Here is a 24,544-nt window from a genome sequence, read left to right on the forward strand (position 1 = left end):
AAGGAGATGGGAAAAAAAGTATAAAAGTATCGATCCTATTGGCTCTAGTATCGATATTTTAAAACGTAACATTATCGGAAGTATCAATATTTTGGGATCCATCCGCCCACCCCTCCAACGCAGTCCCCCGTTGTTGTCGTTGTTGTTGTAGTGAGCGCTGCAACGCTGTTGAGGAGCTAATCAGTGACGTAAACGGTGAGGTCATGAAGCTCAGCGGCAGCACAAGTCGGGCTCTGGGCGGTGTGAACAGAACGGGAGCAGAAAAGGGAAAACGGAGCTGAACCAGAAAAGCTCTAGCACGGAGCTAGAACGGGAAAAGCGCTGGTGTGAAAGCCGCAACACACCGTTAATATTGGGTATTGAAAACAACTGTGATGCTCCTGTCACTCCCAGGAAAGAAACTTAAAATAACGAGACTAATGGAGTCTCTGAAAAGGTTCAAATGGGTACTTTAATTAAGTAACGTGGTGATAGAACAAACAGAAGGTAATGAAGAGACAAAAGCCGGCGTTGTCTCTGCTGGGTGCTGCAGCGAAGCAAAGGGCACAAGCTGTGCTCAGCCCTCTCCTTTTATCCTCTTCCGTGCTGTGGAGAAGGGGGGCCTCCCGCCTTATCGCGTTAAACAGAGGATTTCAAAATTTTACATTCATTGCTTATTTCCACACGCCTTTTCTCCTCCTTATCTCTTTCATGACTTTTTATTGAATGCATTATAAAGGCTGTAAATAGTTACTTTTGTAATAGGCTACTGGAAGTACTTTACTGCGGTTATCATTTACGGTAGTCCCGGACGTCGTCATATCTACACACGTCTGTAAACAAAACTTATTAAAATAAACTGTACCTTCATTTAATATTCAGCAATAGTAACATCTCGACGTGTATAGATGTAGTGTTAAAGTCAGTTGGTTTTGGTGTACAACACTCCGTGTCAATTCCACTTTACATTCACATCTCTAGAAAACGTAATATTAGCCATAATATGCTAAATGCTAACCGGAGATGAAGGATTTTCAGAATAAAAGCTTGGCATTAAGATTGTGCGAGAACTTCAGTTTTTTTCAGAATAAAACAGATTTTAAGCTGGCGGTATGTTTAAAATAAATTATGCCATTAAACATTGATTTTAATTTCTAACAATATTTTATTGGAGAGAGCGCAGAGAAGAGTGCAAGACTTCGATTTTGTCAAGGATTAAGTCCACAGAGCTCTGAAATGTTTGCCGAAATGAGATCTGCACCTTCCAGAGTAGGATGAATGCCGTCTCTCTTAATCAGACCAGGTTTTCCCCAGAAGGCTGTCCAATTGTTTACGAAGCCCACATTGTTTGCTGGGCACCACCAAGACAACCAGCGCTGAAATGATGACATGCGGCTATACATTTCTTCATTAATCAGATTGGGGAGGGGACCAGAGAAAATGACGGTGTTCGACATTGTTTTAGCATAACTACACACCGACGCCACATTAACTTTGGTGCATTCTGATTGGCGTAAACGAACATCATTACCACCGACATGAATAACAATCCTACTGTATTTACGTTTATTTTTAGCCAGCAGTTTAAGACGCGCCTCAACGTCACCCGCTCTGGCCCCCGGAATGTATGTGACTATGGAGGCTTCGGTTTCTAAATGCACGTATCTCAGAATAGAGCTACCAATAACCAGTGTTGGCTTCTCAGTGGGTGTCTCGCTGAGTGGGGGAAATCTGTTAGATACGTGAACGGGTTGGTGGGGACCTGCGGGTCTCGCCACTGGCAAGAGGTAGTAGACTGAGACTTCCAATTCACACTGTAGTATGAAAATGTTGCCTCATGTTGTTAGAAATTAAAATCAATGTTTTGACGGTATAATGTAGCTTAAACATACCGTCAGTTTAAACGCTCTTTTATACTGAAAAAACAGAAATTCTTGTGCACAAGCATTTAAGCTTTTATTCTGAAAATCCTTCATCTACGGTTAGCATTTAGCATGTGGCTAATATACGATTTCCTAAAGAGGTGAATTGAGTAGCGAAATGACATGGAGTGGTGCAAACCGAAACCTACTGATTTAACAATACAACTATAGATGTCGAGATACTACCATGCTGAATATTAAATGAAAGTACAGTTTATTTGAATACATTATTGTTTACAGACGAGAGTAGCATGTGACAACATCCGGAAACCAAACCAGCCGTGAAGTATTTTCTGTATATTTTGGAGTATTGATTACAGCGTTTAGAATGTGTTACATGAAAAGTGATGAAAGAGAATATGAGGAGAAAAGGCGGGTTAAGCATATATTGAATGTGAAAAGTACCAATCCTCTGTTTAAATGCAACAACGGACATTAGAGACGAGGCGAGCCGGCTGGCAGGGAGGAGCCAGCAGAGGATATATATAGCAGCTCCGGACGAGGGATTCGCTCTCTTCTCTTGCTCATGAGAGCCAGATCACAGCTGTTTTCTGCCTGAACAATATTCTGTCTGTAACACTACCGCGCCTTTTTTAATTAAAGTATCCCATTTGAATCTTCTCAGAGACTCCATTTCGTCTCATTTTAAAGCTTCTCTCCTGGACGCGAGAATAAAGAACATATTTAAAGTCCATGTAATGTCCAAAATAAAAGTTATTCTGTGTTAATAAATCGCTTCATCACTTTCCACTGTTTCATTTGACATATCAACATCAATGATTCTTTCCATAAATACCCCCCAAATAACATGAAATGTGTGCCACTTTCCCGTGTTATTCCGCTCCGGTAGCGAAAAGCTTGCCAGCCATTAACCCAGCTGTGTGACGTCACACGTGGCAAACACCAGCCTCGTCTGGATTGTTTGTTTTGTATCCTTCCGCTATTTTCGCTCAACATATGTGTAACCGGACCTCGCTAAACCTTTTTTTATCTAACAATTCATGATGGGGAAGCGATGTGTAGTTGTGAGCTGTGAATGTTTCCTGATTGCTATAAACATTGATCATGGGTGCTGGAAGATTGTGCACAAAACTCGGGTCAGAATTAAGTTACTACAGGTGTTATGCCAGCTTGAGCTAAATGTCACCAGAGTACAGTGAACTTGCCTAGTGACTGAAATATATAAAAGTTGAAGTGAAATAAGTAAGGCCAAAAATGAATTACGTCTGAATATCTTTATTATTTTTACCACTTTTAATTATTTGTGGGCTCGCACATATACCAAAATAGACTAATGTACACTGCAATAAAGATAAAATGTTACAAGTGAAAAATTAACAAAAGAACCCTTTTTTATTTATCAAACAGTAAATTAATACAATCTTACAAATTTGTGATTTGGAAAATGTTGTTATATTTACATGTTTCTTTGGAAAAATAATATTGTAAATGATGTACTTTGTAAATTATTTACATCATGCGAAACCATTTTAACCAGTTCAGCTGCATGACTTATGTCAAATTACAGATTTGGCTATTGAAATCCCTGATAGCGGCCTCCCGGCTCAGGGTAAGTCTTCCGTATCTCGGTTACAGCACATGCAGCGGGACTCTGATTTTTGGGCCGAGTAGGCCTACACCCCAGCACCAACGTACAAACTGTCGATAAGCTGTATATCGATACTTCCTAATGAAAAAAAAGTATACAGATTATAAATATATTTGGAGAAAAATAAAATGTTATGTAGTAGCCTACTATTATGTAGCAATTGTTACAAATTGGCTTATAACATGATATTTGTATTTTACTTGTACAAAATAAATATGAGGTTATACATGACTGCTTGACAGAATCATAGACCTCTTATATATTTCCTCACATGTGTAGTTGTTTCTTTTCTCAAGCATACATTGAACTTGCATACACAGAAAAAATAAAAGCCAAGCTGTTTTTGACTGCTTGAAAGAGTTTAATGGTATCTTTAAAAGTGTACCATATCTGTAGCGACTAAAAGTATTATATGAAAGCAAAGCTGCAATAGGCAGTTGGGTCAATCAATATTTACTTACTGGTGTAGTGGGCCATCAACTGCTCTGTGTTGTTGTTTGTATTGAAGATACGCTATTTTCAGTGTCCAAACACTGAGACAGCCTTCTCTAAAGCCTGGGTGGCTAATAATGCACCTTGGTTTCTCGTCGGTGTCTTCTATCTGGCAGAGTCCTGCACGGGTCTGATTTTCAAGACCCGCTCCCGCCCCGCACCCGTGACGTGCAGTACCGAACCCGCCCCGCTACCCGCACATATTGCCAATTAGTCCCGCAACCCGACCCGACCCGCCGGCACATGATCCGCAACCCGACCCGAACCCGCATATATATAAGCAGTGACAACGTGCAATTATTAACACACGCAGTTGCATATTTGGCTCAAAAAGCCTGGGATGTTGTTTATTTTCTCCATCTAGGATGACACCAAAAGCCTCCCAGACGTTGGATTTTGCTCTTGAGGAAGAGTTATTGAAAATGCTGTATTCTCCGCTATAGAGAGCTTCACCTCAGCCATTCAGAATGTGGTGCGCTCAGCAGCAGATAGATGCACTGCAGAGGTTATGATTATGCTCGGTACCGCGGAGGAGAGGTCTGAGGATTTAAACATTAAACTAAATTATTATTGTTTAAATATATTTATTATGCAACACCCGCAACCGGACCCGCATCATCTTTGTTTTACCCAGAAGCGAACCCGGAAAAAAGCGTTTGAAAAAATACCACCCGCAAATCACCTTTTTTGCGGGTCACCCGTCGGGTACCCGCGGATACCCGACCCGATGCAGGACTCTGCTATCTGGTCAGTAGGTTGCAAACTGTCTATTTGTTCCATCACCTGCCAGATCTCTCTGCAGCATACACATTCATCTGCAGTGGGCATGCTTTCACAGCATTGACATGTACACCTGAATATTGTACATAACATTAAAAAACAAAACAATATCTGCCGGACGTGTGAGGAACAGATGACAAATTAAGATCGACATTTAGTGCAGGTCAAACTAAATAAAACAGAATTTACCATTCAGTATTGCCGACTCGAGTCTCGCCGGCTGCGGAATCCGCTTCTCTTTCACAAGTTTCTGCCTCGTTGTTCGATTGCTGGGCAGGAGGCTCGTACTTATAAGGCAAAATGCCTTGAAGTGAAAGGCTAGCTGGTTCACTCTCTACTTCTGTAACTGAATCCAGATAACCCACTGAATCTGAGCTTGAATGATCGCTGTCGCTGTCGCTGTCTGAAGTTATCGCGTTGCTTGCCATTTGGACTGATTTGATCAAATGGCAATGTTTGCCACGTGTGACGTCACCGCTCGTTCGGGAGTGATCGGGGGCGTACTCGGCAAACTTCGGAACCAACATCGGTTTTTAACGTATATGTCATTTAATTATGACGAAACTTTAAACATTTGTATTTATTTTTATTCTGGTGATATCTAAACTACATGTTAAAAAACACCTGTGTTAGATGCATTACATGGCCTTTAACAATTGGTGTTTCCCTGACGTGATCCTCGCACAACCGGGAGAGACTACAGCAGGCTGCTCGCTGGACCCGCTGGCATCCGTTAAACACAGAGAGCTCAAATCAACTAGGTAAGGAGAAACCTGTTATATCGAATTCTTCAATAGTTTATGTAGGACAATGTTAGTTCTGTGTGTTTGACGGCGGCCAGCGGATCCTGAAAATAGCTGTGCAATTTAAGTTAAAACAAGCCTAAATTGATCATCATTGGTATCTTACCACGTGGCGTTGCTTTGTGACAGGCAGGGTGAGTTCAATTTATTTTGTTCTATTTAACCCTGCATGCTATTCGTTTGTCTGTTATTACATGTCGGCCAGAGGCCAATCACTTAAATAGGTGTCTTTTGTTGCGTTTTAAGTTAACGTGAATGGTTTTAGGCCATTAAGCAGTCGGGACTGCTTGAGGCAAAGACACAGCCAAAGTTTGAAGCCAAGGTTATTGGAGTGAGTGTTTTGTGTTAACAACAGTGTAAGGCTGTTTTAAAAAAGTCATTTTTCAAGGAAAAGGCCTGAGGAGTTTGAAGCTTTCAGTGGTTACTTTTTTCTGTCTTCAAAAAGACATTTCGTGTGGATTACGACGAGAAAAAGCGACATTCGTGCGTTAGATAGACAATATTCTTCTGATAGTGTTTGGATAGCGTCCCATTTTGTCCCATAATAGCGTATTTAAACAGAGGAGATGACCATACTGGTTCTTAAAGTCAAAACATTTACGTACATGGGTAGAGGGCTATGACGTAAGGGTATAAGGCCCATTTATCATTGTAAACTAAGTAGAAATGTTATTTTAAACTAGAGTGTTGTGTGTTGAATTTACTAGACAAAATATCACCCCACCATTATTTCAACTCCAGGTGTTTTCTCAAATCCCTTTGTTCTTCAGGTCAAAGGTTGGAAAACCAGTTGCCATCTTGTCTTGACCTCATGTTCACGGTGAGCCACACGGCAGTCGCCATTTCATGAAATGCTAATTGAAGTACTCTGTTTGCTTTAACACACTGAGGCTAGGCATTCCATCTTGTAAAGAACCATACTTCTTGTTAGAGTTAGAACTATTGGAAGTACTTCTGCTGATAAAAGTGTATTGGCTGGTTTTGTGAATATTGTTGTTTTGCAAATGTGTTTTGGCAGTTATGTGCTGTGTTGTTTAACCATAGTGTAATGTTCTTTCTATTTTAAAGATATTTTTAAGGAAGATAAGTTTCTCCTTGTTCAAAACAAGTCAGTTTTGCAACAGCTATTCCCTAGTGGATTAAGCTGGAAATTAAAATAGCGCACTCTGGTGGTAGTACAGAATTATTACACAAATAGAAGAAACACCATAACATTGTGAAGTATAATTTTAAGTGTTATAAATAAACACATGCTTGATCGCCAAGATAGAATTGCAAGTGGTTTCTAATTATAAGAGAAGAAACTTTACATAATACTTTTTCAAACACCAATTTATTGAAGCTAACAAAAGTAGTGACATTAGCATAATTTCATACATTTCGGTATGCACTGTACACAGGAGATTTGGATTTGAACCAGATTCATATTTCAAAGTCAAAACCATACACGGTACAACTTTATTTTAACATTTCATAATTTCAATTTTGCATTTTTTTTTTTATATATTAATTAACTTTATTAATATTTTACCTAAAACCCCAAAAAAATCTATAATTAAAAAAAAAAAAATAATAATAAAACCTTGAGCAATTAAAATAAATAAATAAATAAAAGATTTAAAGTTCGGACGAACAACAACGAAGGTGCTAGTCAGAAGATTAGTGCTTCATCTTTGATAAGTTAATAAATAATTAGAGAACATGTCACCAAAACAAACTAAGTTGAGACTAGACGCAGGGCCAGGCTCAACAGCAGATATCAAGGGAAGGATAAAAATCAGATCAGATGCTATAACAGTTCCAAATCTTAGACAAAAGACATGGAACCACATGGAGAAACTGATGGAACAATGGCAAACGAGAGAACTGTATCCAGCTGATGATCAACCAGCACCAACGAAAGCCCATAGAAAAGCAGTAATTGACCATGAAAATGGAGAATACCTGCGAGAACAACAAGCATGGATCAAAGCCGGACAACCCCCTTGGTATGGACCTGCTAAAAGCGCTATAAACAGAGCTGAAAAAAGAAAATCTAGAGTTACAAGTCTGGTACTCCATCTAAAATATGTCAGCCATGAATCAACGAACAGCATGTATGTGGCTCAAGGAGCAGAGCTCACAGCAAAGGAAGATAAGAAAGAAAAGACAGAAGAAGCTCCAGTAATCCAACCTTCAAAGCTCCTTCCAAGCCTGACAGATGCGCCTCCTCCCTACATGACAGAAGAATACAGTTTCTTTCAACCCCCAATACAAGCTCCAACTCTAGGTGTTTTAGGAGGAGTATTGGAGTTGGACGGTCTCCCCACAGCTACACGTGTCAAAGACTTGGAGTATGAGGTAAGACTCCTATCTGGTGAGCTCAACAGACAATTGGAAGAACTAGGCAGAAGAATGGAAGAGGAGCTCAACAGAAAGATGGAAGAACTCAGCAAAAGTATGGAAGCACAACTCAAGAGAAGAGAAGGCGAAGGTTCTCCAGACACCACAACCGTAACTGAAGCTGGAAGACTCAAGAACTGCTCAACACTCACGCTACCGGTGATAGCGGCTGGAGAAGGAGGATTGAAATACCAATCATGGACTCACAGAGACATGGAAGCATTAGAGGCAAAACTACCTCCACTTACACAAGGAGGTCAGAAGTGGGTGAATGATCTGGAGAAATACACAGTCCAAGACCACCTGTGCTTGGGAGACATGAGGGCACTGCTTGGACGGATAGAAGGAAGACTAGAGGCAAGAGCAGTGGATTCCAAGGCCAAATGCACCAACTCTCAAGATTACATTTTCTTCAACAAAGTCAGGTCGAGGTATTGGGCTGCCATTCATCAAATCTACCCAACAACACGGAGTTTACATGCCCTCAACAGCCTGAGAAAAGAACCGGGGGAAGACATGTATGCCTTCCTGAAGAGATGTGAAGGAGTGTGGGAGGACTGCACTGGAGAACGACATGACGTTTCACCGTCTGTCGTAATGCTGTGGAAGAACGCGGTCATTAACGCCCTTCCCCAATCAGTGCAGGCAAGCCTGGGAGATGTGGTGGCATTAGACGCTATACCCATTGAAGAATGGAGACAACATCTCATTTACCACGATATGAAATACCAAGCAACCCAGAGGGAAAAAGACGAAGAAATTAAATAATTACAACTAAGACTCTTGAAGATACAAATAGCTGAGAAAGATACCGAAGCTAATAAAAACAAGAAAGCGGCAAGGCAAATTGCAGCTACATCAGAGAAGGCAGTGCAGATTCCTCCAACAATTCAAGCTCAGGAAGAAACAGAGAATGCAGGGCAGACATCTCAAACAGTTGAATCTCAGATAGTGCCAGAGAATCAGATGGAGAACCAACAACCAGGAGGTTTCCGAGGACGCAGAGGCAGAGGAAAAGTTCTCCGGTTCGAGGGATGCTACATATGCAATCAGCTGGGCCATTGGGCTAGAGATTGTCCACAACAACAAATGAAATACCCACCACATGCACCAAACAACGGCCCACCATGCAGTTTCCATGATGACGACGGAGGCAGGGGGTCCCAGAGATGTAAAAGACGTACAGGATTTCCAAACATTAACCAAATGCCACTGACAGCCTGGTATCAACCACAACAATGAGGAAGCTTAGAGGACAAGACCATCAGGCTATGCATCTTCAGCACTAGAGTATTTTGAAATCCAGCTACATAGAGCCACATATGTCACCACAGGAGGGAGAGGTTGAATGTTATTTAAAAGAAAGTGAGTAGAATATTGCATTTACACATAGAGCATCCACAGATTAGAAGTAGCAGAGTAGAACATTTAGCAGACTATTTTTGTAATTATGAGAAGGAAAATACATTACGAGTGATGTTGTTCCCCCATACAGAAAACTATTGTGTCCACACAACTAGTGAGGTCAAGAAGACGGGCTTCCACCCAAAATATGCAAGGGGCGGCGATACACCTGACGTGAAGCTGTCCAGACCTGAAAACAGAAACTCGATTCTGCTGTGGTGAAGTCTGGCTACAAAGGGAGGTGTCCGATAGGGTCGTTTGTCTCAAACCAGTGAAGAAGTCAACAAGAACCCAGCTGAACTAGAGAGTGACTGTTAGCGGGAGAACTGTGACGGAGCGACAGAGACTGGCCCAACATTTTCCAGCCAGTACATAGATAGACCCCGTCAGAAGACCGGGGCTGTGTTTAAAGGGGAACTTCATTTATTCTTAGCCAGAAGTGCAGTTTTTAATCAAACAATTATGTGATTTATGGAGTCAGATTACATTTTTCTCATAAACACAATTTTATAATTGGTCTGAAGTATCTGTTTTAAGGCATGAGCTGCAGATTAAATAACATAACACTGATTAAGAGCTTGGAGGAAGAAGTTGTAGGGTTTTTACAACAGTTTCAAGAATCAGTCTTTATTTATTTATTCTTGAGTAACTTTACTGATTTATAGTGTAGTGCGTAAGGCAATATCTCATTTGAGTGAGGGGCACCAGACCTTCATGTAGGTCACTCTCTGTGAGAATATTTCATATTTTCCCTCCAGTTTGGAGAAATATTATTTTATCATATGTTAGTTCAGCAGTGTCAACCAATCCTCTAATCCTAGAATTATTGAGACGCATTAGCGACACCAGGGGTATTGTTTTTCGCAGCAACGATGGTGCATAATACCATGACAAAAGCCATTATTGAAACAAGTAAACTATTTTTTGTGCTAATGGCTGATTTTTTTGTGAATATGCATTTATACCATCAGAAAACCATACATCATACGATATTTTTGTACCCCTTGTGGGTACACGGAGAAGTTATATTTATTTAATGCAACGTTATGGGTTTTACATGTCCTATTCATAATAGGGTAATCATTGCAATATTAATTGAGCATTTTATGCTCAAAGGAGGGAGTGTCATGATTATACAGATATGTTGATTTCAGTGACGTTGTAGTTAATAAATAATAACATGTAGTCAACAATAGGTCTCATAACAACAAGAGGTATGCCGAAGCTTGGGCCTTCTCCAAGGAGGGAGTGGTCCAGTTTTAGATATTAGACAAATAGAAGTGGATGAATATGTCAGAACTCTGAGTAATATTATGCAAGTTTTGTCTACACAGGCTAGGAAAACTACAGAGATACCAGACGAGACACCAGAAGAGACTCCTGTTCGGCCAGGTGATTGGGTGAGGGTGAAAGTTCACAAAAGACAGTGGGCTCATCCCCGGTGGACGGAAGCGTGAAAAGTTGGAACAAACTTCACACGCGCTCCGGTTTAAAGGTAAAGAAAAAGGAGCAAATTGACACCACCTCACACATTGTCACCCTTCACTGGCAACTTCCAGAACATTATTGGGAGTAAGGACTGATTTGGCAGAGCTGGAACAAAACAATAAATAGAAATAAGATAAAGATAGAAACAGCTCAAAAGACAAATTGTCTATAGATTTTTATAGATTGTACATTAAAGTGAAAACCTATTTTTTGTTTTACATCTGAAAAAGAGTCACATTTTGTATATGTTATTTTTGTACTCATCATTTAAATTCTGTAACGAACACAACCAGGGATAAAATAGAGATGATGACAAGAACAAAGCCAAACCAATTGTGGGGTCCCCTAGGGATAAGAGGCAGAATAGCATTGTTGATTGTGCTCATTACACTTGGCACCTTTCTGGTTGGAAGGGGAGTACAATATCAAGTAAAACATGGAACCATTAGTTCACTCATAGAGAATGCCCACATCACTAACAAGACTCCAGCTGTGTTTCAGAGACTTTCACTTATCCCCAGAGCCAAAAGATCAGCTGAGCAACAAGAGGAGGAGTTAGAAATACTCGGTCCCAAACAAGAGGCGGTTATAATCAAGATGATTCACCCCCCCTATATGCAGTTCTTGTATCAAATGATGAGATGGGTTTAAGTGATCGGGATATGTAAGTGATGGGGATTTACAGATTAGGGGAATCTCTAAATACACTGGATCCATGTTTTAGTCTGTACCAGAAACACCCCCTGTTAAGCTATGAACAACCGACCGGTGACCTATCTGAGCACAATTATTGAAAATGATTGTTAGACACAGGCTACTAACCCACAAGTACAGCTTTGTATGTACAAACTCTATGAACAAGATTCCCCAGCAGATAGTGGCGACATTGCAGATATGTCCAGTCACAAAAGTTACTAAGGTTCTAAATAACAGTGGGATTAAAGTGATGGAAAAAATATGGAGACGTTCTTTTATAGTGTGTGAAACATGTGGTGCTTGAAACATGTAGGTATTTAAATGTATAGAAGAAAATGGTTTCCTGAAAGAGTTAATTGGAGTAAACATGTTACAGTGGGGGAAAGCAATGTTTAGGGATATGGTAAAATTATTAGTAGACATGAATTGTGTTTAGATGACATTTAACAACTAAGATGGATAGTAAGATTAGGAAAATAGAGTGGAAAAGGTTGGATTTATTTTACCTCAGTGTGTTAGAATTAACTATAGATAATGCGTCCCGAGATCTCTCTCTCTCTCCGCCTGTCAGAACGCTACGACCCCAACTTCCAAGCAGACAAAAGACCTCACCACGGAAGACTCCTCCTCCTCCATCGAACAGACAGAGAAGCAGAGCTGAACCAACAATGACAAGACTTTATCCAGAACCATCTCCACCTGAGGAATCCAGAACTACAGGTGACATAAAAAGGCACACTCTCATCGGTCCCCCACAGGACATGAAGTTCCAAGCTGAGCCACAAGACTTGGGCACAAGAGCAGAGTGTGGGACATGAGAGCGGAATACGCCCTCCATGCAACCAGTAGAGACTGTAAAGGAGGAGATGAAATGCAAAGCAGATGGGACACTGAAAAGAGTTACAGCGGAAGGATCCAAGAGCAGATGGACTGAGGAGAAGGTGGACGGAGGAGAGGAAAGGACGGAGGAGTTGGCTTGGTCCGGCAGAACGTGAGGGGGTCGTGGCTTGACAACCAGAGGGGGAGAGAAGGAAAACGGGAGTGAGTGAGTTTACACATAAACACACTTATTCACCAACAAGAAATACGTAAAGAAAAATATTTATTAGCCATGAATTAATCAATTGGTGAATTTATAAAGAAAAAAAGAGGAAACTATTAAATAACCCTAAAAACACACTGAGGGTAGAACATATTATTCAATATTTTCATCATATGAACAAATTATTCTTTAAGAGTTTTTTATTCATGTGTGAATTTGGGGAAGATTTAATTTGTTAGAGTATAGACCTACAGTTTAAAGGGATGGTTTTAGTAACCACTCTATAAAAGCAGACAAATCTTTATTTGTATGGAAAATGTTAAAGGTAGAGCTAGTACCAAGCCAAAGATAGTATTCCAATCTAGAGTATTGATTTCTCCATTGTAGCATGGTTATTACCTCAGGAGGGAAGATTAAGGTGGAAAATAACATTTGTTTTTCTCCCAAGATGTAGAGTTTTAAAAAGACACTGGGCAAAGAGAGATTGTGCATTTTAATTTAAAAAAACGAATATAATTGGGAGTAATACATGCGAGGCCTTGGATCACTCATTGTGATGGTGCATATTTGTTACAACAAATATCGTTCAGGGAGAAGGGGTCGCTCAACCCACCCTGCAGATGTTTTAAATCTTACTTGCAGCTTCACAGGGACACAGGGTTAGCATAGCTATTTAAGTAGACCAGAATTGAAAATAAATTAGTATAATGAGTTATTGATATTCCACGAGTTGTCACACCATTTCAGGGACTTTATCACTGCATTAGAACAGACCACCCAAAGTTACTGAGTAGGAACTTTTAAGTGATGAAATTCTACAACTGTTGTAACTGATCAAAGTCTTCTCCCAGAAATGACTGTCAGAATGCCGTACCCCAGAGTACAACGCACAACGGCCCCTTCTAGAGAACATATTACTTTCATACCTTAAATGGTATGAAAGGAGGGAGGGTACATTTCTCATGAGGAGACAGTTACAAATGCTAGCAGAACAAGACGACCAACCCCCGTATACAGGTGTTGATGACAATGATGAGTTAGTTTAAATGATATGGATGTTCGGAGATGAGATTGATCAATGAATGTCCAGCCGATGTGATTCTTTAAATGATGAAATCATGTGAAGAAGTCAGCAAAATTAAAACGGAGTGAATCCATTTCAATTTAGGCCTACTTCATACTATTCCAAGATAGTATATTTTTATTATTCCAATTAATTTTACACTATTCTAAGATAGTCCATTTTATTTGACTTTATTATTTTATACTATTCTAATATGGTAGATTTCATGTTGTATAAATCATTGCTATTCTAAAATGGTTTGTTTCTTTTCACTTTGTAAAAACAAGTGCCTTAACACTGAGCGTGGTATGAGAACGGTTTCTGTGAAAGGAGGGAGGAAGAAATGTTCTAATACCAAGCCATTGCTGCTATTTTTGAAGAATAATATTGAATGCAAACACTAGAAGTTATACACAAGGGAAAACTTTTATGTTTGAGCACAGGAAAATAATTTATTTTGTATTTTTTTAAAGTTAAGCCTATTGAACCATTCCATTTAGATTGCATGTTTTTAATATGAGATATGTACTATGCGAAGTTCAGATGAAGAACTCATTGATTTCAGTATTATACACACCTTTTAGGTGTGTAAGGAGGGACTGTTAGAAATTAAAATCAATGTTTTGATGGTATAATGTAGCTTAAACATACCGTCAGTTTAAACGCTCTTTTATACTGAAAAACCAGAAATTCTTGTGCACAAGCAGTTAGGCTTTTATTCTGAAAATCCTTCATCTACGGTTAGCATTTAGCATTTGGCTAGTATACGATTTCCTAAAGAGGTGAATTGAGTAGCGAAATGACATGGAGTGGTGCAAACCGAAACCTACTGATTTAACACTACAACTATAGATGTCGAGATACTACCATGCTGAATATTAAATGAAAGTACACTTTATTTGAATACATTATTGTTTACAGACGAGAGTAGCATGTGACAACATCCGGAAACCAAACCAGCCGTGAAGTATTTTCTGTATATTTTGGAGTATTGATTACAGCGTTTAGAATGTGTTACATGAAAAGTGATGAAAGACAATATGAGGAGAAAAGGCGGGTTAAGCATATATTGAATGTGAAAAGTACCAATCCTCTGTTTAAATGCAACAACGGACATTAGAGACGAGGCGAGCCGGCTGGCGGGGAGGAGCCAGCAGAGGATATACAGTATACAGTATAGTAGCACCGGACGAGGGATTAGCTCTCTTCTCTTGCTCATGAGAGCCAGATCACAGCTGTTTTGTGCCTGAACAATATTCTGTCTGTAACACTACCGCGCCTTTTTTAATTAAAGTATCCCATTTGAATCTTCTCAGAGACTCCATTTATTCTCATTTTAAATATTCTCTCCTGGATGCGAGAATAAAGAACATATTTAACAATGTCATTGCCAAGAACTTTGAATGACTAGATATCCTCCCATGTAGAACTGGTTAGGCCGCTTGGATAGTATCCATTGTAAACCCCAAGTATGCAATGACTTCTAAAGAAAATAAACAATTGGATTCCTGTAATTTTTTCCTGTTAAACATAAAATATAAAAAAAAATAACTCTTCTCTCTTTTACTTATTTAATATTGCACATTATAAATGTGCATTTCTTCTTTTGTTGTTTCTATTATAATATATGTGATTGTATTTTCTTGTTCACAGATCTTGAGTGAGGTGATCCTCTCTGTCATTTTGCCAGATTTGGCAGCATTACATGGGGGCAAAAGGTACAAGTAAGAGTACAATTATTCTAAGTTTAGAAAGCTTAACCATATTGTCTGCGATCTAAGAATGGAAACATCACCCTCCAACTACCCGCTTTGAATGGTAATGTTATATGGCCCTTATCTGATGTCGTTGCGAGCATATATGTGAGGTTGTATGGCCCTCGGTAGATCTATTAGCAAACTGGAGCCGGTTCAAAGTTCTGAGGTTGCGATCTCTAGTGGCCGTAGTAAGGATGATGGCAGCAAATAAATTACTCAGGTGACATAGAAGATCATCAAAGTCTGCATTAAGTGGAGGTGGGGGTGGAGGGATGAGTAAAACCAAACCTAACCTAAATCACTTACACCTAGGAGACCAAATATCACGTTGACTTATTTTAATTAATGTAACATACTTAACTTACTTGTAATGGACTTAAGTATGCAACTTAAATTACATAACAAACTTTACAATACTTGATCACTTTTTTACAATGTTGCTAATTAATTACCATGAATATGTTTTTTTATTATGTAATCTTGTTTTACTTTTATTTATTTGTTTTTTTATTGTATGTTTTTGTTAATTATGTTAGTCTATTCTTTATTTTGTATTTATTTATTTTTACATTTAACTTTTTGCCTTTATCTGCACTGTACCTTTGCTATTGTAACACTGTAAGCCTTTTTGCCTTTAGTAGATTAAAGGAGAGGGACGATAAAAGTAGAAAGAAAGCGGAATACATAGGTCGTATTCAGGATGGGGAAGACATACTTATTTAACTAAAACAATTATTTTTTAACCATATAGTTTACTTGCCTAAAACTACCAAAGGTGTGTTTTTTGCCCTGTCTGAAGCCTTATAATGATAGTGATAAAAGAGGATAATCATTGGTTGATAACCTTGTAAGTGGAGTTTTAAAGCATTTGTATCCATAGAATTGTTTTCATTCTAGTCATTCCCTCGGTTTGTAGAGAATTAATTCTCATTTCTAACAAAGGTCTACAGGTCAACTTAGAGCAGGAGGGCTCCGCCAGGCATTTTCATGTGCCAAGATGCCTTTTTTAGGAGCTTAATAGTTGGAATTGCATTGCCAGAACCCACCCAATGTATGATACTGTAGTTCTGTATTACCGTTGTGTTTGCTCATTTTACTATTTTTTGTTATGTAGGCCTAAAAAAACTTGGCTTGATATTAACTCAAATACTGTTTAACAGCATACACATGGATACACTTGCTGTAGAGGTCAGACCTCTGGCCTTTGCTGGCATGAGATACTTTTATTTTAATTAACTTACTTCAGATTCTGCAACCCACTGAAAAGCCTCCAAATGTTCTCCAAACCAACTCCGAACTCCAGTTTGGTTTTGAAAAAGGCTTCATGTATCTGATCCTGTGTCACGGGAGGTGAAATAACTGACGCGTTGGTGTCAGAAGTTAAGCCAGAGGGGGATTAAAAGGTGTCTGAACCTGTTAACCATGGAGGGACGCGAGCCAACCCCTTACATAATCTATTTTGACAGCCAAGCATTGTGAGGCGAACAGGCTGTAGAGAAGCTGCTGTGAGGAGTGCACCATCTTTAATTAATCCCACGCTGTAGAGTTAACATATAATAAATAGTATATGTAAGGGATAATGTGCAACGAGGCGTCATTAATGAAAATAGAAAAGGGAGATCATGGAGTCTGAAGCGATGGATCAAAGGATTTGAATCACAATATTGATTCAAAACAATTTTATTTACTTTTTTATTATCTTATTGCTAAGGCTAAGAAAAAATGGTCCGTTCCACTACGTACCACTTGCTGAAACTGACCGGACTTCTTTTGCGGATTCATATGACTGCACGATCTGTTAGCAAAAATGAACAACCTCTGAAATGTATTAAAAGGTCATATTTAACTTAAGATGAGGTATAGATGAATCAAACAAGACATTCTAAAGAAGGAGGAAAAGAATACAGAGAGGCTGGACCAGAAAAATTGAAATGTAATGACATGAGGAGGGGGGAGGGAGGGCTGCAGAGTGAGGAGGTGGTTCAGATTAGGAGGAAGTTCAAAGAGTGTGTCTAAGTGAGCTTCCCATGGCTGGGTTTCCTCTTTATCGCCTGGCACTCTAAGACCCCTTCAATGCTGCGGATGGAGGGGAGGGGAGGGGAGGGGGGGGTGAGAGGCACTCCTTCTACTGGATAATCCTCTCTACTAATACTAATCCCTTCTCTTTTACTCACTCTTCCCAGACAGTTTTACCGCCCCAACCAATCGTGTGTGTGTGTGTGTGTGTGTGACACATACTTGCATGTAGACACGCTGACAATTACAGAAGGAAAAACTAAAATGTTGAATATTTGTGATGTTATCAGTTGTGTCTTTTAAGCATCAAGGAAGTGGGCATATGATTACTGATAAGAAAATGCACCTACTGCAGATGATATTATCACGCACCAAGAACACAACATTTGATTATCTGAATGTTATTAAAAATTATATTTTCACGGTTTGAATCAAACGTATTAACTGCCTTTGACTATTTAGGGTCTGAGACCAGAGGTCGGCAGGCGACAACCATGCAAAGCACACACAAAACAGGGGAAAAGACGGACAAAAGCTCAGAAAAATGGTCGCTACTTTGTTGATATCGATAGCATTATTATTAGGGTCTGAGACCAGAGGTCGGCGAAGACCCTATTGTAACAACCCACCGAAACACACAAAAACATTTGGAAAACGACGGGCGAAAGCACAGAAACACAAATCACTACATGGGGCCGCACAATTAACGCACCACATTGAAACCACACAAACAATGATACGCAGAGTGAAGCAGGTAGGACCCAAACGTAGATAACACTTGATAATACCTTTATTTCAAGGACTTAATTACACTTGGACAAACAAAACACTCTACGGTGAACTAGGTCACAAACAAAAGAAGCACCAACACTGAACACAGGAAGAGACAAGACTAAATACAGGGAGGGGTAATCACAAGACGAGAAACAGCCGGGCAGGGGAGGAGAAACACAAGGGCCACATGTGAACACAATCAGACAACTAGACACACCAGGGAACCTAACGACAGGAAAAGGACCAGACAATAACCCAGGAGGAAAACATGACAGGGAGAACAGCAAAACACCCAAACCTAGACCCTTTCTAATTTCATCAAATCCCCCTCCTCCACTCCTCGGTCCTCCGGTAGTGACCCGGAAATGAATTTCAGCGCGCCATGTTGAAGGATATCTCATTTCTCTAAATGCACTTCGAGGATCGAGCATCGAGGAGGCTCTCTGGAGGAGCTCTAACCGAGGATACACTGATGGGTCCTCCACGGTCCTCCACGGCTCCTTCGTAGATGCATTTCCGGGAACAGAGATGTTTCAAAGAGTCGTGACGCACGGCCGGACTTATCTCAGCCAATGACAGCTTTGCATGCATCCCCTGGATATTATTTATGAACTGCTCTCATCGCGACGCAATGTTTACAGTGAGAACAGCTGTGTGGTCCGTGCAGAAAGCAGAGCAGTGTGTAAAATATATATCACTCAGTATAACAGGCCTATACTCTCTTTATTTGCTGTAGTTTAGTAGATATCTACAAACAAAGAGTCGATATTTTTCTAAAACCCTTTAGTGCTTCACATAATAAAAACACACAACGGCTCTAGCCTGATTATATGCTTTGGGGCTGTAGGTGTGTGTGGTACAGTGTGTAGGTGCGTTGTACAGTGCGTAGATGCGGCGGACAGACGGGTCTCAGTTGGTTTGGTGTCCTCTGCTTACTTTTAATACTTGTAAATAAAACTTTTGGCCCGTAATTTCAATTCCCCATTGTAGCGACCAGAGAAGGGAGGGGGAGGGGGGGAATATATCCAGTCTCTGATTGTGTTGCGTTATTATGAGAGTGCTCCGTTTGATTCTGAAATTGTATATATTTATATAAATATATATATATATATATATATATGTGTATAAGTTGTTGGGGCAGAATCTCTGCTCCGCGCCGTTCCTATATGAGCGGGTTCTCAAAAGAAGGAAAAATTCAAAGCAGCCAGGATAAGGGTCAAACAATAATCTGCTTTAATGGTGCAAACATACAAATACATCACCGAATCACGAAGCACTCTGCAGAGTAGTCCGGGCTCAGGTTCTACCACCGTGTGAGACATGTCTCAGGAACGGCAAGTCAAAAACAAGAGCGCCGATCTTCAAAATGATCATAACATTTATACACAGAGTTCACTTCTGAGCGAGCTAGACAGTGAGTTGGCAGTGTTCCATTGGTCGGTTTCCCTTCTGGGCGGGATCCCAGGTAGTAAGTCAGTTTGTTGATTCCATCTGTTGCTTCACAGTGTATGTGTGTGTGTGTGTGTGTTTCTGTCCCTCTGCCCTCAGGCAGATCCCCCAATCAATGATTTGGAGTCATGACAGAGGACTCTTTGACAGGACACATACTCATTCCCCCTAAACATCTTCAACACACACATCCTATCATGTATCTTTAACAGAAGTTAATTGTTCTTGTGGTTTAATGGCTTCCCTGAACTTCCCTTCACCCCAAAGTCAGCTTACTAGGAATGAATACATTTTATTGATAAGCTCAAAAGGACCTTTATCTCATTTACTGCTGGGTGACCCAAGTCTCAAGGCCTGCAGGATGTGTAGGAGATAAACATTAATTCTACAAGACTTTAACTGCCTTATATCTGAAAATGTATCAGGGAATTCCCCTGTTAATTGCAAGGACTATTGATAATTAGCAGAGAGACCCTAGGGGCCTCTTCTTGGTATCTGCTAGGCAGAAGTCACTCAATGCAGAAATCACAAGTTTAACACACATTCTATATAAGGTGACATTAAAATGAATATACCAGATTGAACTTTCCTGCCATAACACGTTACTTTAATACTTCAAATAATTCAAATAATACTTCAAAGTGTGTGTGTTTGTGTGTGTGTGTGTCCGCATCTGTTGTCTCATTATACCGCACTGTGAATGAATTAAAAGTAAATATATAAGTGGCCATGAACACATCTGTCCATCAGACAGAGGGCTGCTGTGCCTCCTGTCATCATTAATGGACGTCTCTTTAAAATGACCGCTCAGAGGAGAGGAGTTCTCATTTCTCGAACCGCCTGCTGCTTCCCCTCCTCTCTCCTCGGCTCCTCCGCTCGCATCTCCTGTGGGCGGGAATAAGTCTCGAGGATAGGAGTCGAGGAGGGGAGTTAGAGAAATGAGAAAGGGCCATAGAAACGTGACATGACATGAGAATCGTGACAAACAATGCTGCGCAGCGCCGCTCGCGCACTAACAAGACACGTGCATACACGCAAAAAATGTAACGGAACATTCACTAGCGGCTCTGCGGAGCTCTCACAGCATGATGGATGTGATCTTACCGGCTGCCTGTCCTGACTCGGTAGAAAAGCCTCCCGTCTACACGCTTCCGTCCACCAGGAGAGCACACAGCTACTATTTAAACCCTCCTTGAGGATGCAGCACTGGGCTCTGTAATTAGGGTGATTACACCCAGCTTGCCAGAGGAGGCAGGACTGCCTGCGATCATTACACCTGTTGTCTATCCTGGTTTGTCTTTGAATTAGGGCCGGGACTTTAACGCGTTAATTAAGATTAATTAATGAGACAAAAATTAACGCATTTTAATCGCACTTATTTTTGCACCGCGGAACGTTTCTCACTGGATGAGTTTCAGGGGTACCGATTATACTGGAGCACCAACTAACGTTCATGACTTCAGACAACAACAAACCACAGTGAACAATAGTCAAACATGAACGAAGAAGTTGATGAGACCGCTTTGGTTGGCCCCGTGGATGGGACCCTTTGTTTTAAAAAACGGACGGATGGAAGCGTCAATAAGAGCACAGTTGTTTGCAAATTATGCAAAAAGGAATTCGCATATCACCGCAGCACATAAAGCCTCAAGTATCACCTCAATGCAAAACATATAGCAGCTAGCGTGGAAGCTAGCGTGGACGTTAGCCCGACTCGGAGTACAAGGACCCACACCCAATTCGCGTTGATCAAACAGTGGCCTATGCAACAGAGAGATTTTATTTTTCATCAGGATATTGGAAGAATAGGAGGGATTGAGGTCAATCACTGGCACTTTTTTATTTTATTTTAAATGGTACACTTTATGTTGAACTATTTATTATGTTGTTGGTGCAACTGGCACTTTATGTTGAACTGTTTATTGTTTTGGTCAAGGTTATTGAGAGAGTTGGACTGAAATGTATTAGATTTTTTAAATCAACTGTTGGTAAATCAACAAAGTCTGTTATGGCCTCTGAAGCAACAGAGAGATGTTTTCTAATAGTCAGGGTTTCCAATGTTCTGAATGTACTTGGAAGTATTGTGTTTTACTTAAAAAACAAAGTGTTATAGTTTACAGAAGGTCTACCTACCTATAGGCTACCTGAATCTCTGAAATGTACTATATTCCTAAATATGCTATTGCTACACTTTATGGCAAAAATTGCACTTTTCTGTTGGTCTTGGTTAAGTACCACCTTGAAAAAAATAAACAATGTTTTGTTGCTTAAGCTTATGTATTCAGTCATTATTCAATGGTATACTAAAATCCATGTGAAAAAAATTGCTTCTCACTGTTCTCAGGTCAAATATTTATGTGTGATTAAAAATGCGATTAATTTTGATTAATTAATTACAAAGCCTCTAATTAATTAGATTAATTTTTTTAATCGAGTCCCGGCTCTACTTTAAATTAAACATATTTGTAGCGTTTATGATTTAAATTCTGAATAACGTTGAGATATTTTGTTATTCTATGTATCCATATATATTAATATTCGACTACTTGTAATAGGTTTTTTATTTTATATTTATTAAAGCCTTAGGCTCTGTTTGACTTTACACCTCCTACTCAATCTTCCTGTTTCTTTTGGAACACTGGGAGATCGCTTGCTTTGAGGCAAACAATAAACCCTAGTCACTCTTTCTGTTCTTCAGCAGGTAACAAGATGAACAGCCGCCGGGCGTCTCTGTGCAGAATGGTGGCAGGGATCTTTTCGCTTCCCCTCTTAGAGGTTAGATTTAGTGTCTTCTGCTGGGCTCTTGTCACAGGGACAGGATAGCTTGGGAAAATCCTGATGTTGACATCTCTTACTATTCCTTTGCTGTCCGGGTTGGTATCGATGACTTTCCCAAGCTTAAACTGGCCTCTTAGCGCGTTCTGGTCACACAGCCAGACTATGTCTCCAACAGTCACATTTCTCTGTGAAGTGTGCCATTTGTTCCTGACAAAAAGGCCCGGAACAGCCAGCTGGCTCCAGCTCTGCCAGAATTTGGCTACCTCTTCTTGCATTGCTCGGAATCTATTGTAGGGATAGCTTGAGAAGTTGAAGGTCCTGAAGTCCCCGCTTTGAGATCCTCGGCCTAGGAGAAGAGTATTTGGGGTGACATAGCGAATAAAGTATTTTCTGCTCTGTACTCTGGAATCGATCGGGCGTTCATTTGCCAAGTTAGCCGCTATGCTAGGGGTTGTTTGAAACTCACTATAGCTGAGCCCAGCTCCCCCTCCAAGACTCTGGAGTGCCCTCTTCACAGTCTTTACAGCAGCTTCTGCGGCACCATTCCTGTGTGGCGAGTCAGCCGGATGGATTTTCCACATCCATTCCGTTCCATTTCCTGCTGCTGTTTCTTCCAGGGCAACTTTGTTCTGGCTTTTTAGGAACCTGTATAGCTCTTCCAAGATCGGCTTTGCTCCAATGAAGTTGGTCCCTGGGTCTGACCAGATTTTCTTTGGGTGCCCTCTGATTGCAGTAAATCTTTGATATGCTATGAGGAACCCTTCAGTCGACACTGTGCTTACTAGCTCTGTGTGGATTGCTCTGCTTGCCATGCAACAGAAGACAACTCCCCAGACCTTCAGTATTGTTCTTTTCTTGACATCGTCTTTCACATGATAGGGTCCAAAGAGGTCGACTATTGTAAACTCAAATGGACAGGCAGGCTCTGTTCTTTCTGTTGGCAGATCTCACATAATTTGTTGACATATCTTTGCTTTGGCTTTTCTGCAGTCTATGCAGCCATCAACAACCTTTTGAGCAAGTTTTCTTCCCCTTATGATCCATGCCTTCTTTCTCACTTTAAGCAAGGTTCCAGCCACGTCATCGTGTCAAGCATTGTGCGCCTCTCGAGTCAACATCGACACCCAGGAATCATAAGATAGGATGGGAACACCAATTTTATATTCTTTGAACCCTTGTAATCTTCCTCCACAAAGCAAAAGCCCAGAGATGTTGTCCCTGTAGACTACAAGTTTGTCTGTGGTGGTGTTTGAGAATGATACACCTGCTTGGGCTGACAGTAAAATGTCTCGCAGGGCATCTTCTCGCTCCTTTACAGAGATGGCTCCTGAAGAGGATACCGCCTCCCACTTTTCACTTTCCACAGATTGACTGGGTTTGATGAACTTTCTTGCTGCCCTCCAGATCTATGCAACTGTCTTAATTAATTGGCTCAGCACATTGAACTGCTTGACATTCACCAGGTTCTGGATAGCTGACCCTGCAGTTGGTCTCCTCTGCTTGGATTGGGTTCTGCTTTTGCGGTGGTTCCTGTTTCTCTGTCTTGGCCCTCGTTAATGCAGCAACAAATGCCTTCTTTTGCAGCCTGTTGATGCCTTCTCTGGCAGTGTCAGCGAGGTTCCTTGCAGATTTGATAGGTCACTTGTTCGCTGGCAAGTTCAGAAACTTTAGCCCATTTTGCCACTCTGAGTTTTCGTCCAGGTCTTGAGGGCTTGGTCCTCTGGTGATTATGTCAGCGATGTTGTGTGAACCAAGAATCCACCACCGGGTCAAGTAGTTCTTTGGTGTCTGGGCTCGGATTTCCTCCTGTAGAAGGTTTTGACCAACTTGCATCTTTTTCTTTCTCCTGGAAAAGTGTTTTCCAACCATGACATGGAGTTTGTCCTCTTCCACCATGTAGCCCAAGCCAAGGGCCTTATTGTTCTCCTCACACATTTGGTTCGGTAGAATCATGGTCATCCTCTGATCCAATTCCAACTCGTTGCCGCATTTTCTTCCTCCCACTTTGACCAGAGAACGCCCATGGCTTGAGCTCAAACCCTCCAGCCTTTATGATCTGCTTCACATTTTCTGTGATGGTATACAGCTGTTCACGATCGTTGTGGGAAGT

General features: G+C 40.6%; 2 protein-coding genes across 3 annotated transcripts in view; one reads left to right on the plus strand and one right to left on the minus strand.

The window, feature by feature from the left end:
* Positions 1-20,927, minus strand: part of LOC307038846 (uncharacterized protein) — a gene marked incomplete at its 5' end in the record, with an annotated part of 33,576 nt that extends 12,649 nt beyond the window's left edge. The window contains 2 exons of the mRNA XM_079680522.1: positions 20,761-20,830; positions 20,900-20,927. Coding sequence (XP_079536648.1) covers positions 20,761-20,830; positions 20,900-20,927 — 98 coding nt within the window. The remainder of the gene's footprint in view (positions 1-20,760; positions 20,831-20,899) is intronic.
* On the plus strand, positions 5,431-14,997 carry LOC307040651 (uncharacterized protein). 2 transcript variants are annotated; one of them, XM_079683702.1, is made up of 2 exons: positions 5,431-5,543; positions 6,356-14,997. In XM_079683702.1, the coding sequence occupies exon 2, from the start codon at positions 7,287-7,289 to the stop codon at positions 8,733-8,735; it is 1,449 nt and encodes a 482-aa protein (XP_079539828.1). In that variant the 5' UTR covers positions 5,431-5,543; positions 6,356-7,286; the 3' UTR covers positions 8,736-14,997. The 2 variants fall into 2 exon arrangements, with proteins under 2 accessions (XP_079539828.1, XP_079539827.1); XM_079683701.1 differs by having other exon boundaries at positions 5,447-5,719.
* Positions 20,928-24,544: the final 3,617 nt, after the last annotated feature.

The sequence above is a fragment of the Notothenia rossii genome (assembly GCF_949606895.1).
Source record: "Notothenia rossii genome assembly, chromosome: 5".
Classification (NCBI taxonomy): Eukaryota; Metazoa; Chordata; class Actinopteri; order Perciformes; family Nototheniidae; genus Notothenia; species Notothenia rossii.